This window comes from Egretta garzetta, unplaced genomic scaffold (assembly GCF_000687185.1).
Source record: "Egretta garzetta isolate BGI_Z169 unplaced genomic scaffold, ASM68718v1 scaffold11, whole genome shotgun sequence".
Lineage (NCBI taxonomy): Eukaryota > Metazoa > Chordata > Aves > Pelecaniformes > Ardeidae > Egretta > Egretta garzetta.
The window spans coordinates 405676-423464 of NW_009258621.1; the positions used below are offsets into that span (position 1 = coordinate 405676).

The window sequence follows — 17789 nt, forward strand, 5'->3', positions numbered from 1 at the left end:
CCTGGCGCTTTCCCTGTGCTAGCAGCGGCGCCCATCGCCCCTGGCAGTCAGTGAGTTCAGTGCATGACACTGGCGGAAAACAGATGGTAACACCGCAAAGTAACGGGTAATGTAATTACAAAAGTAGTTGCAGGGACCACTACAATGTTCTACTCTGTTAGGAGAGTTAAATTTCCATGGATAACTCAGCAAAATTAGTGTTCAGCATTATTTTGTCATGTCCCTTGTAAAGTTTCTGAATACCTTTTAAAGCAGCTACTCACCTTGTCCTCATAACATTTCATTTTCAGCAATTAACTTCTCTTAAAAAAAAAATGACCTGAGACCATCTGCAAAAAAGTTTGCATTTTTGTGAAATATATCAACTCTCATAGGTCAATTTATTCAGAGTTACAAATTTCATTGAGAATAAAAGATTTATGCATTTCTCTTAATTAACAGAACAAGTTTAGCTAAATATAAACTCTGCACTAAAGTTTTGCAGTGGCACAATACCAACACAGAATACAGAAGCATCTTTAAACTATACAAAATTTTAAAATTGAAAATAATCCTGTTTACATATTCTTTATACATTAACATATAAAAGACCTCATTTAATGAGGCATCTAAAAGAATCAAAAACATCTCTACAGCTATCTCTGAAAATCCATATCTGGAAACAATTCATTACACAGAAGCTTTACAAGACTATTTAAACAAACCAATACACACTTTTTACAAGATTAACATTCCAAAAGGTACTCATAGGCAGGTTGTCACTTTTTATTTTTGCAGTTTACCTCACTGGTTATCTTTACTGGTTATCCAACAATACCCAACACGTATAAATATGAAGATTTTTATAAGTAATCTAATTTAAAAGTTGTGCAAAACAAACAAAAATTTGGAAAACCACTATGTTTAACCAGTCATTTATATAAAATACCAACAAAAGCACTTCTTTCACCCCGTGTGAAGGGAGAAAGCCACAACCAATCTCTTTCTGGAAGGTCATCAGTTACATTTTTATATTCCTTCATGAGACTCCTTCTATAAGTTATGATAAATTAAGAGTTCCAACATGACACTGACTGATCGATAGACCTGCCCAACATCCTCAAGCTTACAGCTTCTGTCTGCTGTCCCTACTCTGCTGCTTCTTTAGATCAGGAACACTCAGCCCGCGTTGGCACCAGGCTACCTGTGGGCTGAAATGGCAACTCTCAACACCCACACAGAAGCGTAGCTTCACATAACAAAGACCTGCCATGTGGCTACTAACTCGAGCCATTTCCTCTTCATCACCCCTAACATACCAGGAGAGCCAACAGCAAGAGGTGGGCACAATTCATCTGAACTTTTAAAAACTAAGTTCAAATTATATGAAATTTTATTACAATAAATGCAATTACTAAGAGATTACCAGTTAGCAAAACTACTGTATGTGAATAGCAAATGGAGAAATCTAATGTAACGCTGGCCAGTAATGCTGGTTTTCTTAAGAAGCAGTTATAATATATTTAAAAGGGTCCTTTCTCAGAGGTTTTCTTTTCCCTTATCTTCTGGCAGTTAGGATATTTGGTGAAGCCTATATAAAGGAAGAGGGTTATTCCAGAACTACTTGCTGTATGCTCGAATGAAAATTTTCAGTCTCTGTTGGTGTTATTAGCTGCAAAAGCATGTAAATTTCCCATCTGGCTCAGACCACTCTGAATATGTGCAACATGGATCTCAACGTTATTCTGAAAACAACTACAGGAAGAAAAAAAAAAAAAAAAAAGAAGCATTAAACTCCATATTTAAGAGTTGTGTCTGAATATTTCTACAGTGAAAGCCAAAGTACGAACATAGCCAGCACAAAAATTCAGATAAAACAGTCATACCACACCAGTGCAACACGATAGACACAGATGTGAAAATAGCATTTGCACAAACAGCTGCCTGAAATCAAGAGTTACTGACTTGGGTACTTTAAAGAAGACTTTACCATGACCAGAGTCAACGAAATAATATTATGAAGAGATGCTAAAGCGCCCCAAAGTAAGTACAGTGAAGTGGAAACATCATCACCTTCTTCACAGTGTACATGAACCTTTAGTTGAATCCATTCCAACGTGCAATTTGCAGTGTTGATTATAGGGAAGTTTCACTAATGTTTGGGGTTTATTTTGGTTTTACTAATGAAAAATGCCATAAACCAGCATTTCTCAATAATTACTTTTAAATCAAAAGGCCATCCTACTATTTTTGCAAAAAAGAAAAGAAAAAAATTCACGTGTGCAGCCTCCTGTTATTATGTAGCAATACGAGTATGGAGGGTATAAGGAAATATTTAGCATTTAGGTTTATTTCCTAAATTATGTAATTTAGCAGCATTGTAAAAATAAAAAAAAGTCCTGGTCACAAATTGGTGGAGGCTGCAGTGTACTCCAGACAAGTATCACCACATTCTTGCTGTCACTACATTCTTGCTATTTTTATAAAGCTTCCTCAGGCACCTGCTTGTGACAACTGTTGAAAAATGGCCCATCTAGACTAGATGGGCCTTTGATCTGGCACACTATAGCTGCTCTTCTGTTTCTTGGTTTAAAATACTGCTAATGGAAGCTGGTCAGAAGCTGTAATTGTCTCATATGCCAGCTTTTGATATTTACAGACAAGAGGTTGAGTAGCTATGCAAAAAGAATACTGAAATTGTAATGTTCTGTGGCTTAAAGAACTTGTATTTGTTAGTGGGATTTCAAAGTCTGAAAGGGTTCTAAAATAACTCGTTAGTTGTCACAAATGACTGAAGAGCAAGGAAGTCTAGTTGCTGCTGCATCAATTTAGCACTTTTTTTTTTTTTCCAGTCAGGTTACCTCACTGATAGGTTCAAACAGAAAAGTGCTAATGTCACTCTCCCTTTAAGAAGTCCCCTTTTAAATGGGACCATTCCTATAAGTAAAAGTCACCAGATTAAAACCCTTAATTATAATCAATGTTCACCTCTAAAATACAGTAAGAATTGCTTGCTGGCACAAAATGTGTAATTAAGAATTAAATATTCAAAAAGTAATACCTGATATTTGAGGAGTCTATTGAATTCTTAATGTCATTTAATGAATCTGTTAGTGATTTAAATTCAAAGGAATTCAGATCACCTCCTTCTGCTAGACACTGTAGGAGAAGAAAACAAAAAGTATTCTTCAGTTCAGCACAAAGAAACTGACAGAGCTTTAATACTACGTATTTTATGGGAGAAACTATTTTTTGCAAACGTTTTACCTTAATTTGCAGTAATATTGCTGTAAGTCTAGAGATAAGATCAGTTAATTTTTCACTCTCAACACAAAGCTGTCCTGTTGTCGAGGAATTTGCTTGCCTGACGATCTCCTGAGCCTCCTCTTCACACCTACGCCTCAGATCTGTCGGTTGGTCAGCAGGCTGGAGGCCCTGGTCAGGAGCAAGCTCCATAGATATAATGAAGAGAAATTAAGAATAAAGATCTCCTTTGCATTTGGTGTATGTGTGAAGTGACAAATGATTTCAAAGAGAGTTCGCAGGTATATAGTACACAGTATTTTTTCTTAATTTATATAAATATATGTCTATTTCAAAACTGGCCACTGGCATCTGCAAAAGTGCCTGCATTCTGGTAAAAGACACAGAGACAGACAAAGGCAGAGACAGAGGGAGAGCAGGAATCCAGTGCAGCTACTGCCAGTTTAATTTCAAAGTGACCCCCGCCTACACCCTATTCCCAGAAAATTTTTTTTTGTACTTAGGTTAAGCAAAACCAACAAGTACATACAGATTCCAGCAGAATCTTACCTCATAGCAATACTGTTGAACTTTATGCAAAACTTTATTTAAGTCTTTGTTTAGTTGTTCTAGATCTAGAACAATAGTTGCGTATCTCCTCTGAAACTCAATGCCTATTGGCATAGAATAGGATTTCTGCAGAAAAGACAAAGAATATTAAAGTTAATGCAATACTGTACATTTGCATCTTTTGAACTCACCAAAAGGAATTTTCACTTGAAAATACTGAGATATTTGAAATCCCAGTGTTTAATAGAAAAATCTTAACATACAAAATATTAAAATGTAGCATTGCTCTTTAGAACTCCAAGTGACAACTGTGCAGTAACTACCATGCTTTTATTCTCTTCATAAAGTGCTATAATAATCTGTGGTGGTAAATGCTACAGAAGATGACTGTGGTCTGACCTGCTTATTTCTCCAGTATTTGGCTATGTCTTCTCTCTGCTGTATGAACAGAAAACTATGCTGTCAGTGGGAGAACAGTATAGGACAAAATGGCCATGACCACCTCTGCTGCAGGATGGGAGGCACAGTTGTCTACCAAGTTAGTGGTCACTTGAGGATGACTCAGTGCTACATAACTTCTGTTACAGCTAACAGTTCTGCCAAAAAAGAAAGTTACTAGAGCTTATATTTGGTACCATAAGTATTTTGGGTGAGCACAGTTTTCTACAAAAAATAAAAAAAGTACTGTATTCTGGTATTTTTTCTTTCACTGTTTTCAGGATGTCTCTCGACACTGTTTGGGTGGTATTTACAAAATTGAAGCAAAACATACAATATATTACAAAATTTCATCCACAAATGGCCTCTTGCAAGATAAGCTGCGTGTATTTCCACTTCTCAGCCACAAGCCTGAGATACAGGTACCTCACACAATCAAACCTGTTGCTATAGATTTTACACCATGAGATAAAGCAAATTGCAAAGTCAAGAGCCTTTATCAGGAGGATCCAGGTTCAAGGTTTCAGTTACCAGTTCAGTTCAAAGTTCTACATTAAACTTAATCATTGAAATGATCTCCAGGGATTTACAAGTCTGAATACCAAATTAATAGGGCTTTAAACTAAGACCATAACTTCGGCATTCACCTAAGAGCAAACTGGAAACCAGCATAAATTTGATATACTTCTTGCAGCTCTGGAACATAAGGAAAAAGTTGTAACTTTCAGACTTCCTTTGGTGATCAGCCCCTCTAGAGCAGACTAAGCCAGGTTAGCTGTGAAAGCCGCAAATAAAATTGTGAATTGCCCATCAGAGAGGAAAAGCTAAGGGCATTCTATGCCAGTGATGACAAAAGAAATACTTCTCAGCACCAGCACTATTTCTGATCAGGGAGCAATCCAAGATCTGGAAACGCTGATAAACAGCTGAACTGGCAGACAAAAGATGGACAGCTTTCAGTAGATGGAAGCAGATAACATCTCTGTCACTAAGCATCTACATGCTTCTCTGGAATGACCAGTATCACCTTTACCTTGTTTTTATTGCACATTAAATGAAAAAAAATGAACTAGCCATCCTTTTTATTCAGATTTGTTTATCAAGATGGCTATCAGAAAAGCATTTACTGTTTCATGTACACAGTAACTTGTTTATAGCCTGCAACCAAGATTAGTACAGCGATGTCAAGATGCTTAACTATTAATAAGCTGTCCTTTCAGAAAAATGAAAATGTGCAGTAGTATGTATTAATAGCTCCTCTGAAGGCATCCCCTGCCTCATGTTAATTTATTTTTATTGCCAGATAATAATGGACTACATTCAGTACTGGTTCTGATTTTGGTCAGTTCTGTTTATTTCTATATTAGATCGGTCATTAAAAAAAGTCTCCGTAGAAGGACTGCTTTAAACCAGACAGTGGTGTTACTCTAACAATTATCAAATCACAATTGTATGAATTATTATCAAAGTCTGACAATTAAACTATATCCAAATGAACTCAAAGGATTCTATTTTATTCGTGTTCACGTATGTTACTGATGTTCAAGTGGATTGGTGCTGGAAAAAGATTCTTATTCAAAGAAAATACATTTTAAAGGAGAAACAACGTACACTCAGCAGCAAAAACGTAGATGGGATTGCTGAGGGACAAAGAGGATTAGAAGACAGGCTAAGAATATGGCCCAATAGAAAGGTATCACATCCTCTATTTTTATCAGGACAGCCTTGAATAGTAACGGAGATTGCTTTACGATTGCTGGTTTACAAAGGCAACATCACAAGGGAAGAATTTCAGAAGTATCTCAAAGTCCTTTGCTAGGCTACAACTGAGCTAAAATATATCAAACAACATTTATTCTAGATCCCCTTCTTCTCTGTTATTCTTTGCTCTCTCAATTTTGTTATTTTCTTTGGTATTCTCATTCCACAATACAGGTAATTTATGACTTAATAGATGAGTGACATGTTAATATCTGGATTCTTGTCAGAGGAAGGCTACTGTCATTCCTATAGATTTCCTTATCTATGCAGAAGTACGAATATCTCAGTAAAAACAAAAAGGTTTTTTAGTTTGTTTTAAGAAGAGTGGGTAATTCTTCAGTATCAGAGTTACAGGTTGCCATGATAGGTTTTAATCTTGCTTCTTTTTGCATCTATTTTAATTATTAATACACAAATTCAAAAGACAAAACGTGATGCACAGTAGTAACTGAAACGATAACAAGGTTTTGAAGAGCAGCAGCACAGCACAGAAGAAAACTACAGAGGCATAGGGATGGGGCAATAGGAAGCAGAATAACAGAACATACAGGTACACATGATCACTGAAGGGATAAGGAGGGAAATCTTACCACAATAAATCAAATCCTTCAACGTTAAAATATTTCACATGAAAAAAAAAACCAACCAGCACTTTCAGTTTCAAGAAATAAAAAGGACTCCTCTTCCTCTCCATAAACCTTTAGCCTTTTGTCTGTACATTGTAGACACAACTGTCTGGATGGATGCTAGCAGAAGGTTGAGACTGATAGCTTTCCACTTTCAAGTTGATTGATAGCCATGGGTGGTAGAAGAGGCGTTCTTATAATTTTGATTTACTGACTGATGATTAGATAAAGCCTAGCAAGAAAAACTATTCTGCTGCTGCTAATTATGCAGTAGCCGCTCTGGTATTGTAATTTTAAACACTGGTCAAGGGCACTCAGAGCTTTATATAGAAAATCTCTGAACTGAGTTATTGTTTTAGTCAGAAAGCTAATAAATAGATTTATTTTGTGGATGGTAGGTATTTGTGATGAATGTATTGCCATGTAAACGTGTACCCAAGATTCTCAAAGTACACAGTATTTCCTTAGTTTATGTGTCAACTGACATATGCTATTCCAATGTTAACATTAATCAGTTTCCAAAGCATAATGCTTTCAAAGAAGAATCATATTTGAAACAACTGACCTCTCTGACTTGTCTTAAAAAGAGAAATAAAAAAATTTCACATTATAGAGCGACAAAATATAGATTTTATCTAGACTCTATTTTAATTGTATCCATTTGCATTAGCTGTTAAAGCACATCCTGTTTTAAGAACTGAAAAGAGAACATTCTCACCAGCTTTTCTGCTTCTGTATTCATCTCTCTCAATTGTTTGATGTGTTCCTTCTTGATCATAAGGATTTTCGATAACCTGGTCTAAAACAAAGGAGCTATTTTTAGAATGAATAGGTCCTTAAGCAGTTTTGAAATGCCATAGAAATTCAAGATAATAAGATGTGTGTTTCTTTCATCATTTCTAAAATACATTTCTCAGTTGTTCATCAAGTTAAGGTGCAGAAATAGAAATTAATTAAAATCAAACAATGGGTTTTCCAGAGATTTTTAAACCATTTTCAAGTGCCCTAGATTGAAGAATGCTAAAAATTCAGTCGGAATTCCCTCTAGGAAGACTAGTATAATTTATGTCCAGCTAGAGGCTGAAGAATCAAGAATCTTCTTGAGTTGCAGCCTGACGGAAAGCAAAGGGTGTTAGCATCACATAGTATGATTAACATCACTCACCTTACCATACATTTTTTTCACACAGTTCTCAGCCTGTTCTCAGCTGTGCCCTCAGCAAGCACCAGCCCTTTGTGTACAGTCCTGCAGTAAAACCTGCTATAGAGATTGGATCTATTTTACACAGAACAACTCTGAGCTTTCCATTTCTCTTTCATAATGGGAATACCCTGTTTCTGCTCCTCTTGGGACCTAGCAGGCTGAAGTGGACATCACTCGGAGCGCTCTCACCACACACATCACTCCTAAAACTATTCATACTCTCTAGGGCCACGAGAGAAATCCTAGCTCTGCTACAACCAGCAACAGTTTTATTACTGATGTAAACAGAGCCAAGATTTCAGGTTTTATAAATTGCAAAGGGGTTAACTACATCCTCGTGGTGGAACATAGGACTGGAAGAAATAGGAACTTCTAGTTCAACATACATCTGCTTATATGTAATCTCCTTTGTTGATTTTCACAAATCCTGACAGAAAATTGCTCATTCGAGGACCTCTTTCAGCTAATTATGAATATTCTTGGAATTTCCATGCTAACTGCATCCTTGTTCACTTCATAGAAATTTGTTCTGCCAAAACGTTTTTTTCAGCTAAATCTAGGCTCTCCTTCCTTGAATTTATCCTTGTTTGTTCACAGACAGTAAAGCATTTCTTTACCCCTGTTCTTTCACTAGACTAATCACAACCCAAGCCTTTCCAGTCTCCTCTCCTGTAAAAGGCTCTTGATCTCTGTATCTTTTTTCCATTCACTGTCATCCTTCCTGAATGTGAGCAACAGGAAGCCTATTCCAAATGACAGACCTGTAAATGAGACAAACAGCATCAATACTTCTCTCTTTCTACCACAAATACTTTCCCAGATGCATCTTATAAACGGATGGCAAGCCATGGTCAGATGCACAGAGGCAACACTGCATAGGTTATCACTCTTCTGATTCTAGCTGCTCATTTCTCTCCTTGTGCTGTCCCCCAATGCCTGTGCTAGCCAGCACTTGCATTTTTGCAGCTATGTGAAGCACCCAATCAGGGAACCAATAGTGACAAACAATAAATCCAGAAAAGGCAAGAGAAAAAAAAAAAAAAGTGTCAAGTTGTTACTTGTGAGCTGGACTATCTCTCTGATCTAGTTTCTAACACACCACACAAATGCTAATGTTGGCAAAAAAAAAAAACAAAAAACCCACCTGGGAGAAAGGAAAGTAATTTACACCATCTGCCACTGCTGCCAGAAAGTTACTCATCAGCTCTGCTGTCATCACCATCCAGCAACTGCCTAACACGTCTAAGTCCTCCTCCTTGATGGAGCTGGTGAGTCCCCAGCTTAATGTAGAATATACTATTTGTCCCTAACACTTGCAAGGTATTTGGTGCTTAATTTCTACTTGATGTCCAGACGTATTTGAGGATGCAAGGCCCTAGTTCTCCAGTTCATGAGCTTGGATTTTATATTACATTCATTCTATTCTCAGATACACTCTGGTGATCAAGATAATCTGATTCTTCCTACAAGAAACTCTGACCTTTCACTGTATCTACGATGTCTACCAAGTTTCTCTCATTGGTACATTTTATTGAATAGACTTCAATTTTCATTTGCCAGTATCATCAGTGAATGCTATAACTCCATTCAGCCCTATTTTCCTTGTGAAATTCTTGGCTAACAACTCTATTTTCAGCATAACTCACTCTGTTTATTGTTATAGGTTACAGTTCTCATTAAACTGGAAATGAGATTTTAGTACAATGTTCTTCCACCTTAAAAGAGATGAAGGAACAACCCAACCAGTATGTTTAGATTTGTACTTCAGACTTCATTTTCAGTCAAAGGAGTATTTATAGGAACAGAAGCATTTCAAAGTAAAGTGTGCAATAACTTACTATGGAATATTTTAAAAATTTTCATAGGCACAAAACTGTCAAAAATCCAGTATCTATTTTTAGATTTTTCCTCATGTGTTTAATTTGAAAAGATAACTCCACAGTAATCAGGAAGACACCAATTCACTTTTCTGAACATGCTGCATTAATGTACTCCCTCTACTGGACATGCAGTAACCCTGCAAACAATCTGTTTTGTCCTGGGTTGTTTCCTTCCCAATCTGTTTTTTTCCCCAAAAGAAAACAAGGAGGAGGGGAAGAAAAAAAAAAACCACAAACCACCAAAAAAACCTGTAGCTGAACACTTGGAAAAACATCCACCAAATTTTAATACTGACTAGAATGCAAGAATGTAATTACCAATTTTGACCTGCAGTATAACCTGTGAAATATTTAAGGATACTTTTTTTTTTAATTTATTACTTGTTCTTGTTGACTTTATTCTTAATATCATAGTGTTAATTTTTGAGCCATTCTTCTAACATGCGTATGGTTGTCCACAGTAAAAACCAGAAAGAAGAGCAGTCTCTGATGCCAAAATGTAAACATGTAGAAATTTATATAAAGATTTAGAAAAATTAAGACTCACCAGTGTAGAACTATGATTAAAATAGTTGTTACAAGTCCCAGTGTTTGCTTACAACTGCAAGTTATACAAAAAGAGAATATCCCTAATATTTAGTTGTCAGTGTCTGCACATGATTTTGGCTACACTTCCTTTTGTTCTAAATTAATTTCAGAGCCCGTAAAAGAGAACTAAGGGGTTAGGCTGAAACCTTATTCAAGGTGTGCTCATTTTTTTTTGTTATGGCCAAAATAAATTTTTCCCAAGAAATTGTTTATTCATAGTATCATAAATAATTGCCTGGCAATAGTTCTCCAGAAAGTTTTCTTTGAATCAAAGATTTTCTATCCATTTCCTTCCTGAATCACCATTAAATTAGAATGAGGGATTTGACCTTTTTACTGTACCAGTGTATAAAGAAAGGCTAGAATATCTTTAACGGTCACCTTTAACATAAATACACCTCTGGACTGGTGAAAGCAGTGCAATCAATAATCAGTATTCTCACATATTTCACAACACCAAATTTCAGTACCATCCTTAAACTTCCAATAAAAAAGTTGATGCTTAAAATGCTTAAGATGCTAGGCTTCACAATAATGCACAGTCCTTCAATAAATATTCTTTTAAGCCTTACAATTCTTTATTGAAAACCTGGATTAAGTATTAATATAATACATAAACAAATGCCAAAAATCTGTGGTTTGATTTTGTTCAAAATCTGTTGACAATCTTCAAGCAAACATACGTATTAATGCAGTATCTTTGTAAAACACCACCATTTGTAATACAAGCAAGAGACCTATACTTTTAAAATTCATATTTCCTTATAACCTTATAAGTAATAATATACCACCAAACGTGAATGAGAAATCACATATTTTCAGATATAAAATACAGAAACAATATCATAAACAGATCAACTTGATGCACTAAATAGTTGTAAAGCTCAATACAACTTGGTTACCCAGTTTCATTGATCATACCCAGTGACTCAAGGATGACAGCTGCAGATAGTTAAGCAGCATAAACAAAGACAGTCTTTTGTGTATTTCAATTTTTAACATAATTAATCTTACAGCAACTACATCTAGTTTAAATTTTCTTAGCTAAGCTAGATGCCAAGCCACCTTTTTGAAAATTAACTTCATACAAGACATTTCCCCTAAAAAACTGAATAGATCATTCTGTCAAATAAAATCCATTATGTTGGATGGCCAAAATATTAGTGTCTTATGTGAGCTACAGACACAACTTGATTCTTTTGACCAATTACATACGCTTCAAAATTTGAGAAGCGTTTAGCAACATTATTTCTCAGTTCTTAATATATTAAACACAGATCATTGCAATCTCATTTAGCACGTTCCAAACAGGTTTCATTGATAAAGAATTCACAGATCCTAAGCTAAGCCAACACGAACAATTACATTCTTCCATCACCCTGAAGAGTAACTTGCTTCAATGAGTTTTCATATTCAGTGAATTTCAGCTTTCTAACATTACTTTTCTGTGCTCTTCTGAACTGGTACACAAAAATAATTGAGGAATTATTTCATGAAGACGAAGATATAAGATAGTTTTCTTAGTTATAACATGTATGTTTGCTTTCAGGGAAAAGAGTGATTCTTTTCTTCTCCAAGAGGGTAGTACATAACATAAAATACAATATAATATGATAATGCATGTGGGCAAATGTTCTTGGCATAATGCAAGTATATTTTAAGTTTTAAAAAAAAGTCTTAGCACAGTACAAAGTTTGCAGGTAGAAATTAATACCTTTTTTTAGACCAAGTGGTAGTGCTGGGAAAAGTAAGACACACTTTTGGAAACACAAGCCCCTCCTGCAGTCTGAAGAGCAGCGTATTTCAAAGCATACGGACAAGTGAGAAAATTAAGAAAGGGGCAGGGGGAGGGATACAACTAGATATTACCTTTTCAAAAGTTAATTTGCGTATCACCATATCTGTCATAAATCAACAGAAGGTCATTTAACTACAGAAGAATTGGCAGAATAAACACAAAAGGTCAATAAACAAAATTAATAGTTGCAGTTGACACTTACCACCTGAATGAGGAATTCTACTGGAAAGCCTCCTAGTGTTTCACTATCTGTGCCCGAAATTTTGTTTTTCCATGAAGACTGTCCTAATAAAGGATCACTGTCCTATACAAGAAAGAACATTTAATTTAATAGCTTATTTTTAGAGGGATTTGTTGAAATTTTTATTTTGTCAAATAGCCTCAGAAAATTAATCTCAAAAAACGTTTAAGGTAACAGCTTCAACATGTATCAGAAAATACTTAATATTACATGAAAAAAAGGAACTTACTGTAATTGGAGACTGGAATGAAGGTGCATAATGCAATCGGGGAGGGGTCATGAAGAACCTTGAAGGCCGTTGTTTCTGTCCAAAGGCAGCAATTGGCATGGTTTCATGAGGCTCGTTACTCTGTAAGATAGGAAAAGGAAGGATATACTTCAGCTGAATTAATTTTACACATCTGTTGGAATACATAATTTATTTCCGGAACCTGGACTATCCATGCCCATCCACACCCCCAAACCAACAATGTTAAGATTAACATCTTGCTTTTGGCTAGCAGGAGCTTCAAAATCATATTCCATTGCTGGAATTTTCAAAGTGTCATGGCATCACATCAAATAAAACCTGCAAGAATATTTCCAAAAATTTTATTGGCAAGTTGCAGACATCATAACTGAACAGGAGTTCAGCAGAGGCTCCAAACTCTGATCATGACAGAGACTAGTTCTTAGACAAATTATGGGCCCTTAGTAGATTCAACACTACAAAAGATACAAAAGAACGTGAGGTCCTCCGAAAAGCTTGCAGTCTAGGTCAGACTGTTTGGCAGGAACAATTCTTGAAGCTCCTAAGTTGGTACAAAAGCCTATGAGTTAGGAAATAATCCCAAATTGTTTGACCAAAGCAACATCCCCAACAAGTAGCTTTATTACCATAAGAAGTTTCAAAATTAGGCTCAGTCAACTCATGATACTTGTCTGTGACTACCAGAGGCCTTTCCAGACTTTGACAAAATTACAAAGGGATGGGTTTTCTTGAACATTTTCTGCAAATCCTGCCAGGACGCCAATGCAGAATTTTGTTTGGGATCTTACAGTATTTGTTATATATATCCATATGAAACCCAGGCTATTATAATAACCTATAATAGGAGGTCCAGTAAATTATTCCAGTCTGAGCCATTATGTTTTTATCACAGAGGGTTATCCTGTTCTATAAAACCATTATCAGAGAAGCTCATTCCCCTGGAATTTCCCATGCATCTGTTATTCTTGTTTCTACTTTATGACCATACCACCTGGATGTAATCCTTCGAATTTTCTTCTTTTTGATTAAAGCATACATTTGTAGAATTTTTTTATTTTATGTTACTGCTATTTTAAGAATGTGTCATTAATACTTACAAGGACTTCATAATCTGGGACTGTGTGCGTTCCAAGACCTGCCCTGTCAAAAGTCACTCTGTAGGTAGCATTAAGAGTGTCTACAGCGTCTATTTGTCCAGTGAATAGTCCATCATGGACACCTCGCAAACGTGCTTAAAAAAACAACACAAAAAAATGAACAAAGTCAAACATTATAATGTTCTGATACCATTGAGAAAAATAGACTTAATATGTCTTTTGCAAGTAATCCTTTATATATATATATATTTAAAACCCCCAGATTAAATGAAAAAAGAAAGTAAACCCAGAAAATGAATTGTACGCAATATAAATAGTACCCAAATTTTCGTCAAATTTATCTTTGGAAGTCAAGTATTTCCCAAATCTAATCCTTAGCACTACACTTATGTCTAAATAAAACACTATTTAATACCCAATACCTTCTGACAGACAGATTTTGCAGACAAAAGTCAATTTCCAGATTATTTTGCATACCATTTCTCTTTGATCACTTCCACTGATGGCTGCATATTTAGCAAAAGACAATGAGGAACACAGCTCAAGGATACAGCTCTAGGAGAGTGAGGAGAGGCAGTGTTATGCATGCCTGCTCTTCAGCAAGAATTAAGGGCAATATTGCTGAAGAACGCAAAACACAATGAACAGGAGTGGCTTGAGTCGGAGATACCATGCTTAAGTGAAAAGCATCTGGATCACAAACAGACAGGATGGAGGAATTCAAGTTTTTATATAATTAGACAAAACCTGTGGAATGTTTTTAACTATATTCCTTCTTCAGGTATGTGTAAGTTTTTTCAGTAAGGCAATGTCATGTTTAGTATACATCTCCAACTACACTGCAGTGTCAATTGTATATCTGTTTCAAAACAGCTATTTTTATATTTATAGAAAAATAAAGCTCAAGATGTATATTAGGTTAGATTTTAAACTTCCAGACAGCACTCAGCTCTTTGCATTTAAGCATCTCTCCAAGATTCGTTAGATACACTAGACAAAAAAAAAAAATAAGAAAATCTACAATTTGAACAGCAGAAATAATAAACCGTACTAAGTTTGTACCTGAAAACTGTATCACTGCTTTAAAAAAGATAGTAGCTAATCCTCACAAGTACCTTCTCAACGAGCTAACAAGTAAAACCATACAATTTTTGATGTTTTAAATGTAACTATGTGCACTAAGTTTGGTTTACTAAAATCTTTGGCAGTTACCTGTAACTTTTGTTCCTATTACAAGCGGTAATGGAATTTCTTCTGGAAGATCTTTGAACTGTGAAATATCTGCAACTTTCCGCTGCTGCAAAAGTCTTATTTTCTGCCGTTTCTGTTTTAACGCTGACCTCTCTTCCTCAAAGAATGCAGATGAACACCTATAATACAATTAGGCAAAACTATACTTAAATTCAGCACTGAAAACATACCTATGTGAAGACACATCAAGTAAATAGGCATCGTTTACAAATCAGTGAGGGAAAATGAAAAAGCTTGGGGTGAAGTGTTCAAGAGAAAATGGATTTAGACAGTCTCAGTCCCCAGAATTATCACCCCAAAAATAAGAAGTTTATTTAAAAACAATTCTCAGGAATGCTAGCTTTTTGCATTAGTATGTTAGAAAAGTACAAGTTTCTAGGACTTTTTCTGCTTATAGGGATCCACCTTGTGTCACAACAAAGCTAAAGCAGGTCCCACATCCAGTCTACTTTGAATACCAGTTCAATGCAAGTAAGGAGGACTTACTGTGAGGTCCCTGGCTGCCACTGCTTAGTGATACATAGTAGATCCCTTTCACATGTGCTCATTAGCTCAATCAAACTAACCTAGTATGAAAGGGCATCAGACTCAGAACATAAAAGGGCACTTCTCTGTCTCTTGTACTCTGCACAGATGCAAGCAAAACTCAGCCACAAAATCTCTATTCTACAGATGAATTGTTCTGAGGCTGATCACAGCAGAAGTACAAATTTGTTTGAATTTGGGCTATTGTGTAAAATCAGATCATCTCTAGCAGACCCCTCCACCATTTTGGGGGTGGGTGTGTGTGTGTGTCTTAAAATGTAATCTAAAAGATGAAAAACTTACTCCCAAGGCCCCTACTTGGTTTTATTAATTTTTCACTTTTAACCTACTGAATAGGCGTGATGCATGAAAGAGATATTGAAAGCATAAAGACATTAAGGGCTCGATCCTGTCTCTTATTTCCTATTAAAAGTTCTATCATGCTTGTGTCAATCAAAGAAGTAATTTTAAAAAAGGAGTACAGATGCTATTGTAGGCCTGCTTAATTGCAGAAGTAGTTATTTATCAAATAATTTACTAACTTTTTTTAATTGCTTTACTGGAGTCAAATGCAATTTAAACATTTTCTGTGGAACTCATACCGTTATATATTGATTACTGATTAACAAAAAGTCCTATTTTATGAGGTTATTTTAGAAGACACTGAGAACTCCTCTGCTGGTTCCCCCTTCTACACTGCAAATTTTCTGCTTTTAATCCCTTCAAAATCTTCCTCAGTTATTTATCTCTCACTCAGTACAGAGCAGCCAGCTCCTATTTCCATGTCTGCTTCTACCACTCTTTTATTATATAACAAAATAAACATTTTTATGTTTTCTTCTGTATACCCCTCACTCAGAGAGTTCCACAAAGCCATTTCACTATTCTCCAAAATTTCTCTTCCTTGCAATGTGATTGAGAAGATAAGAACTAGGCTGCCAGGATGCTAAGACCACTTTCTTTCATACTGACCAGCAGTTTCACGCTTGTTTGTCTATAAGCATACATCATTTGCCTTTTATCTTATACCTGGTTTCTAAGTTATGTGGGGCATAGACCACCTGTTTTGTCCAGCCTGTACAGTGTTAACACAGTGAGATCTTAATCCTAAGCAAGACATTAAAAAAGAATGAAGATGAATGAACTGAAGCTGTGATGTACTTCTGTCAGGTACATGCAGTAACGCACTGCACTGACTGTTCCTTTACTAGGCTTTCCAATCACTATCACTGTAAAAGTCATCACTAGTCTTTGTATGGTCTAGAAACTGTGTTCTAAATTGAGTGACTGTAAGTGCGTGTCCCACTCACCAGTTTACCACTGAAGAGCAGAATGTGTTTACCTGGAATTGTGTATTGCCTAACAATCCTCATTAGGAATTCAAAATATCTGGAAAGGGATATGGCAGAGAGAGTGATGGTGGTTGGGAGACTTACGCAAAGCTTATTTAGATATTCTTATTTAAAGATGCTGTTTGCTTTGTATGTACTACTGGGAGGAACAAGTGTGAAATAATGCTTGCCATGGACTGTGAATATGAAGTAGCAAAATGCAGGTCAGAGCTTTTAAATTCCATTGAGGAGAACAGAGTGACTAATCACAGCAAGACGAAAAAAGGCAAAAAAAAAAGCGCAATATAGACCTTAATATTAGTCCTTCTAATCATGTCCAGGGTCTTGCATCAGGAACATCAGATATTGCCTGATGTTCTTTGACCTGTGCTCTTAGAAATACAAATTCAAACGTTAACATACTAATCACTGATGTTGGAGGTCCCTACAACAGCAACTACTGTTTTACTGATAGCTCAGATATCCTTAAAACATCTCTGTTCCAAATGCTGGTCATGGATGTAGAAAGTATTTGCAACATATTTCTGGCTTCTGTTAAAGGAAATCTCCAACCTCACATCCCCCAAATGTATTTAATGATGATTATCCCATCTTTGTGCCATTCCTATGAAAAAATGAAGATTAAAACTATGGTACAGATCACATTGCAACCTCATGAGTGTTCTGTAGAGACTTTTTAAGAGGTTGAACATCCTTCTCAGTTTCTAACTCAGTCATGAGAATTTGAACTAACAGAGGAATCATCACCATCATATAGTGGCAGGACAGGCATATCTGAGTTTAATTCATATCCATTGCTATTTCACAACCCCAATTAAGTTTATACAGAGTACACAAGACTAACTGTTACCTCTTCCTTTTCTTGGAGCATATCTTTCCCCACAGTCTACTGGAATCTTACAAGCTTTGCAGGCTCCCATGAAGAATACTGTTGTGCCAATCAACCACACTGTTGATGGTGTGATAGGACATTTAAAGTAGCAGCA

General features: G+C 35.9%; 1 protein-coding gene across 2 annotated transcripts in view; it reads right to left on the reverse strand.

Moving 5' to 3' along the window:
- Positions 1-6: 6 nt before the first annotated feature.
- Positions 7-17789, reverse strand: part of LIN9 (lin-9 DREAM MuvB core complex component) — a 32738-nt gene continuing 14955 nt past the window's right edge. For both annotated transcript variants that reach the window (XM_009648180.2, XM_009648181.2), the window contains 9 exons: positions 14888-15045; positions 13676-13809; positions 12558-12677; positions 12290-12391; positions 7336-7416; positions 3793-3918; positions 3247-3429; positions 3041-3138; positions 7-1734 (listed from right to left, as the gene is read on the reverse strand). In XM_009648180.2, the coding sequence (XP_009646475.1) occupies positions 1629-1734; positions 3041-3138; positions 3247-3429; positions 3793-3918; positions 7336-7416; positions 12290-12391; positions 12558-12677; positions 13676-13809; positions 14888-15045 (1108 nt within the window). In that variant the 3' untranslated portion in view covers positions 7-1628. The remainder of the gene's footprint in view (positions 1735-3040; positions 3139-3246; positions 3430-3792; positions 3919-7335; positions 7417-12289; positions 12392-12557; positions 12678-13675; positions 13810-14887; positions 15046-17789) is intronic.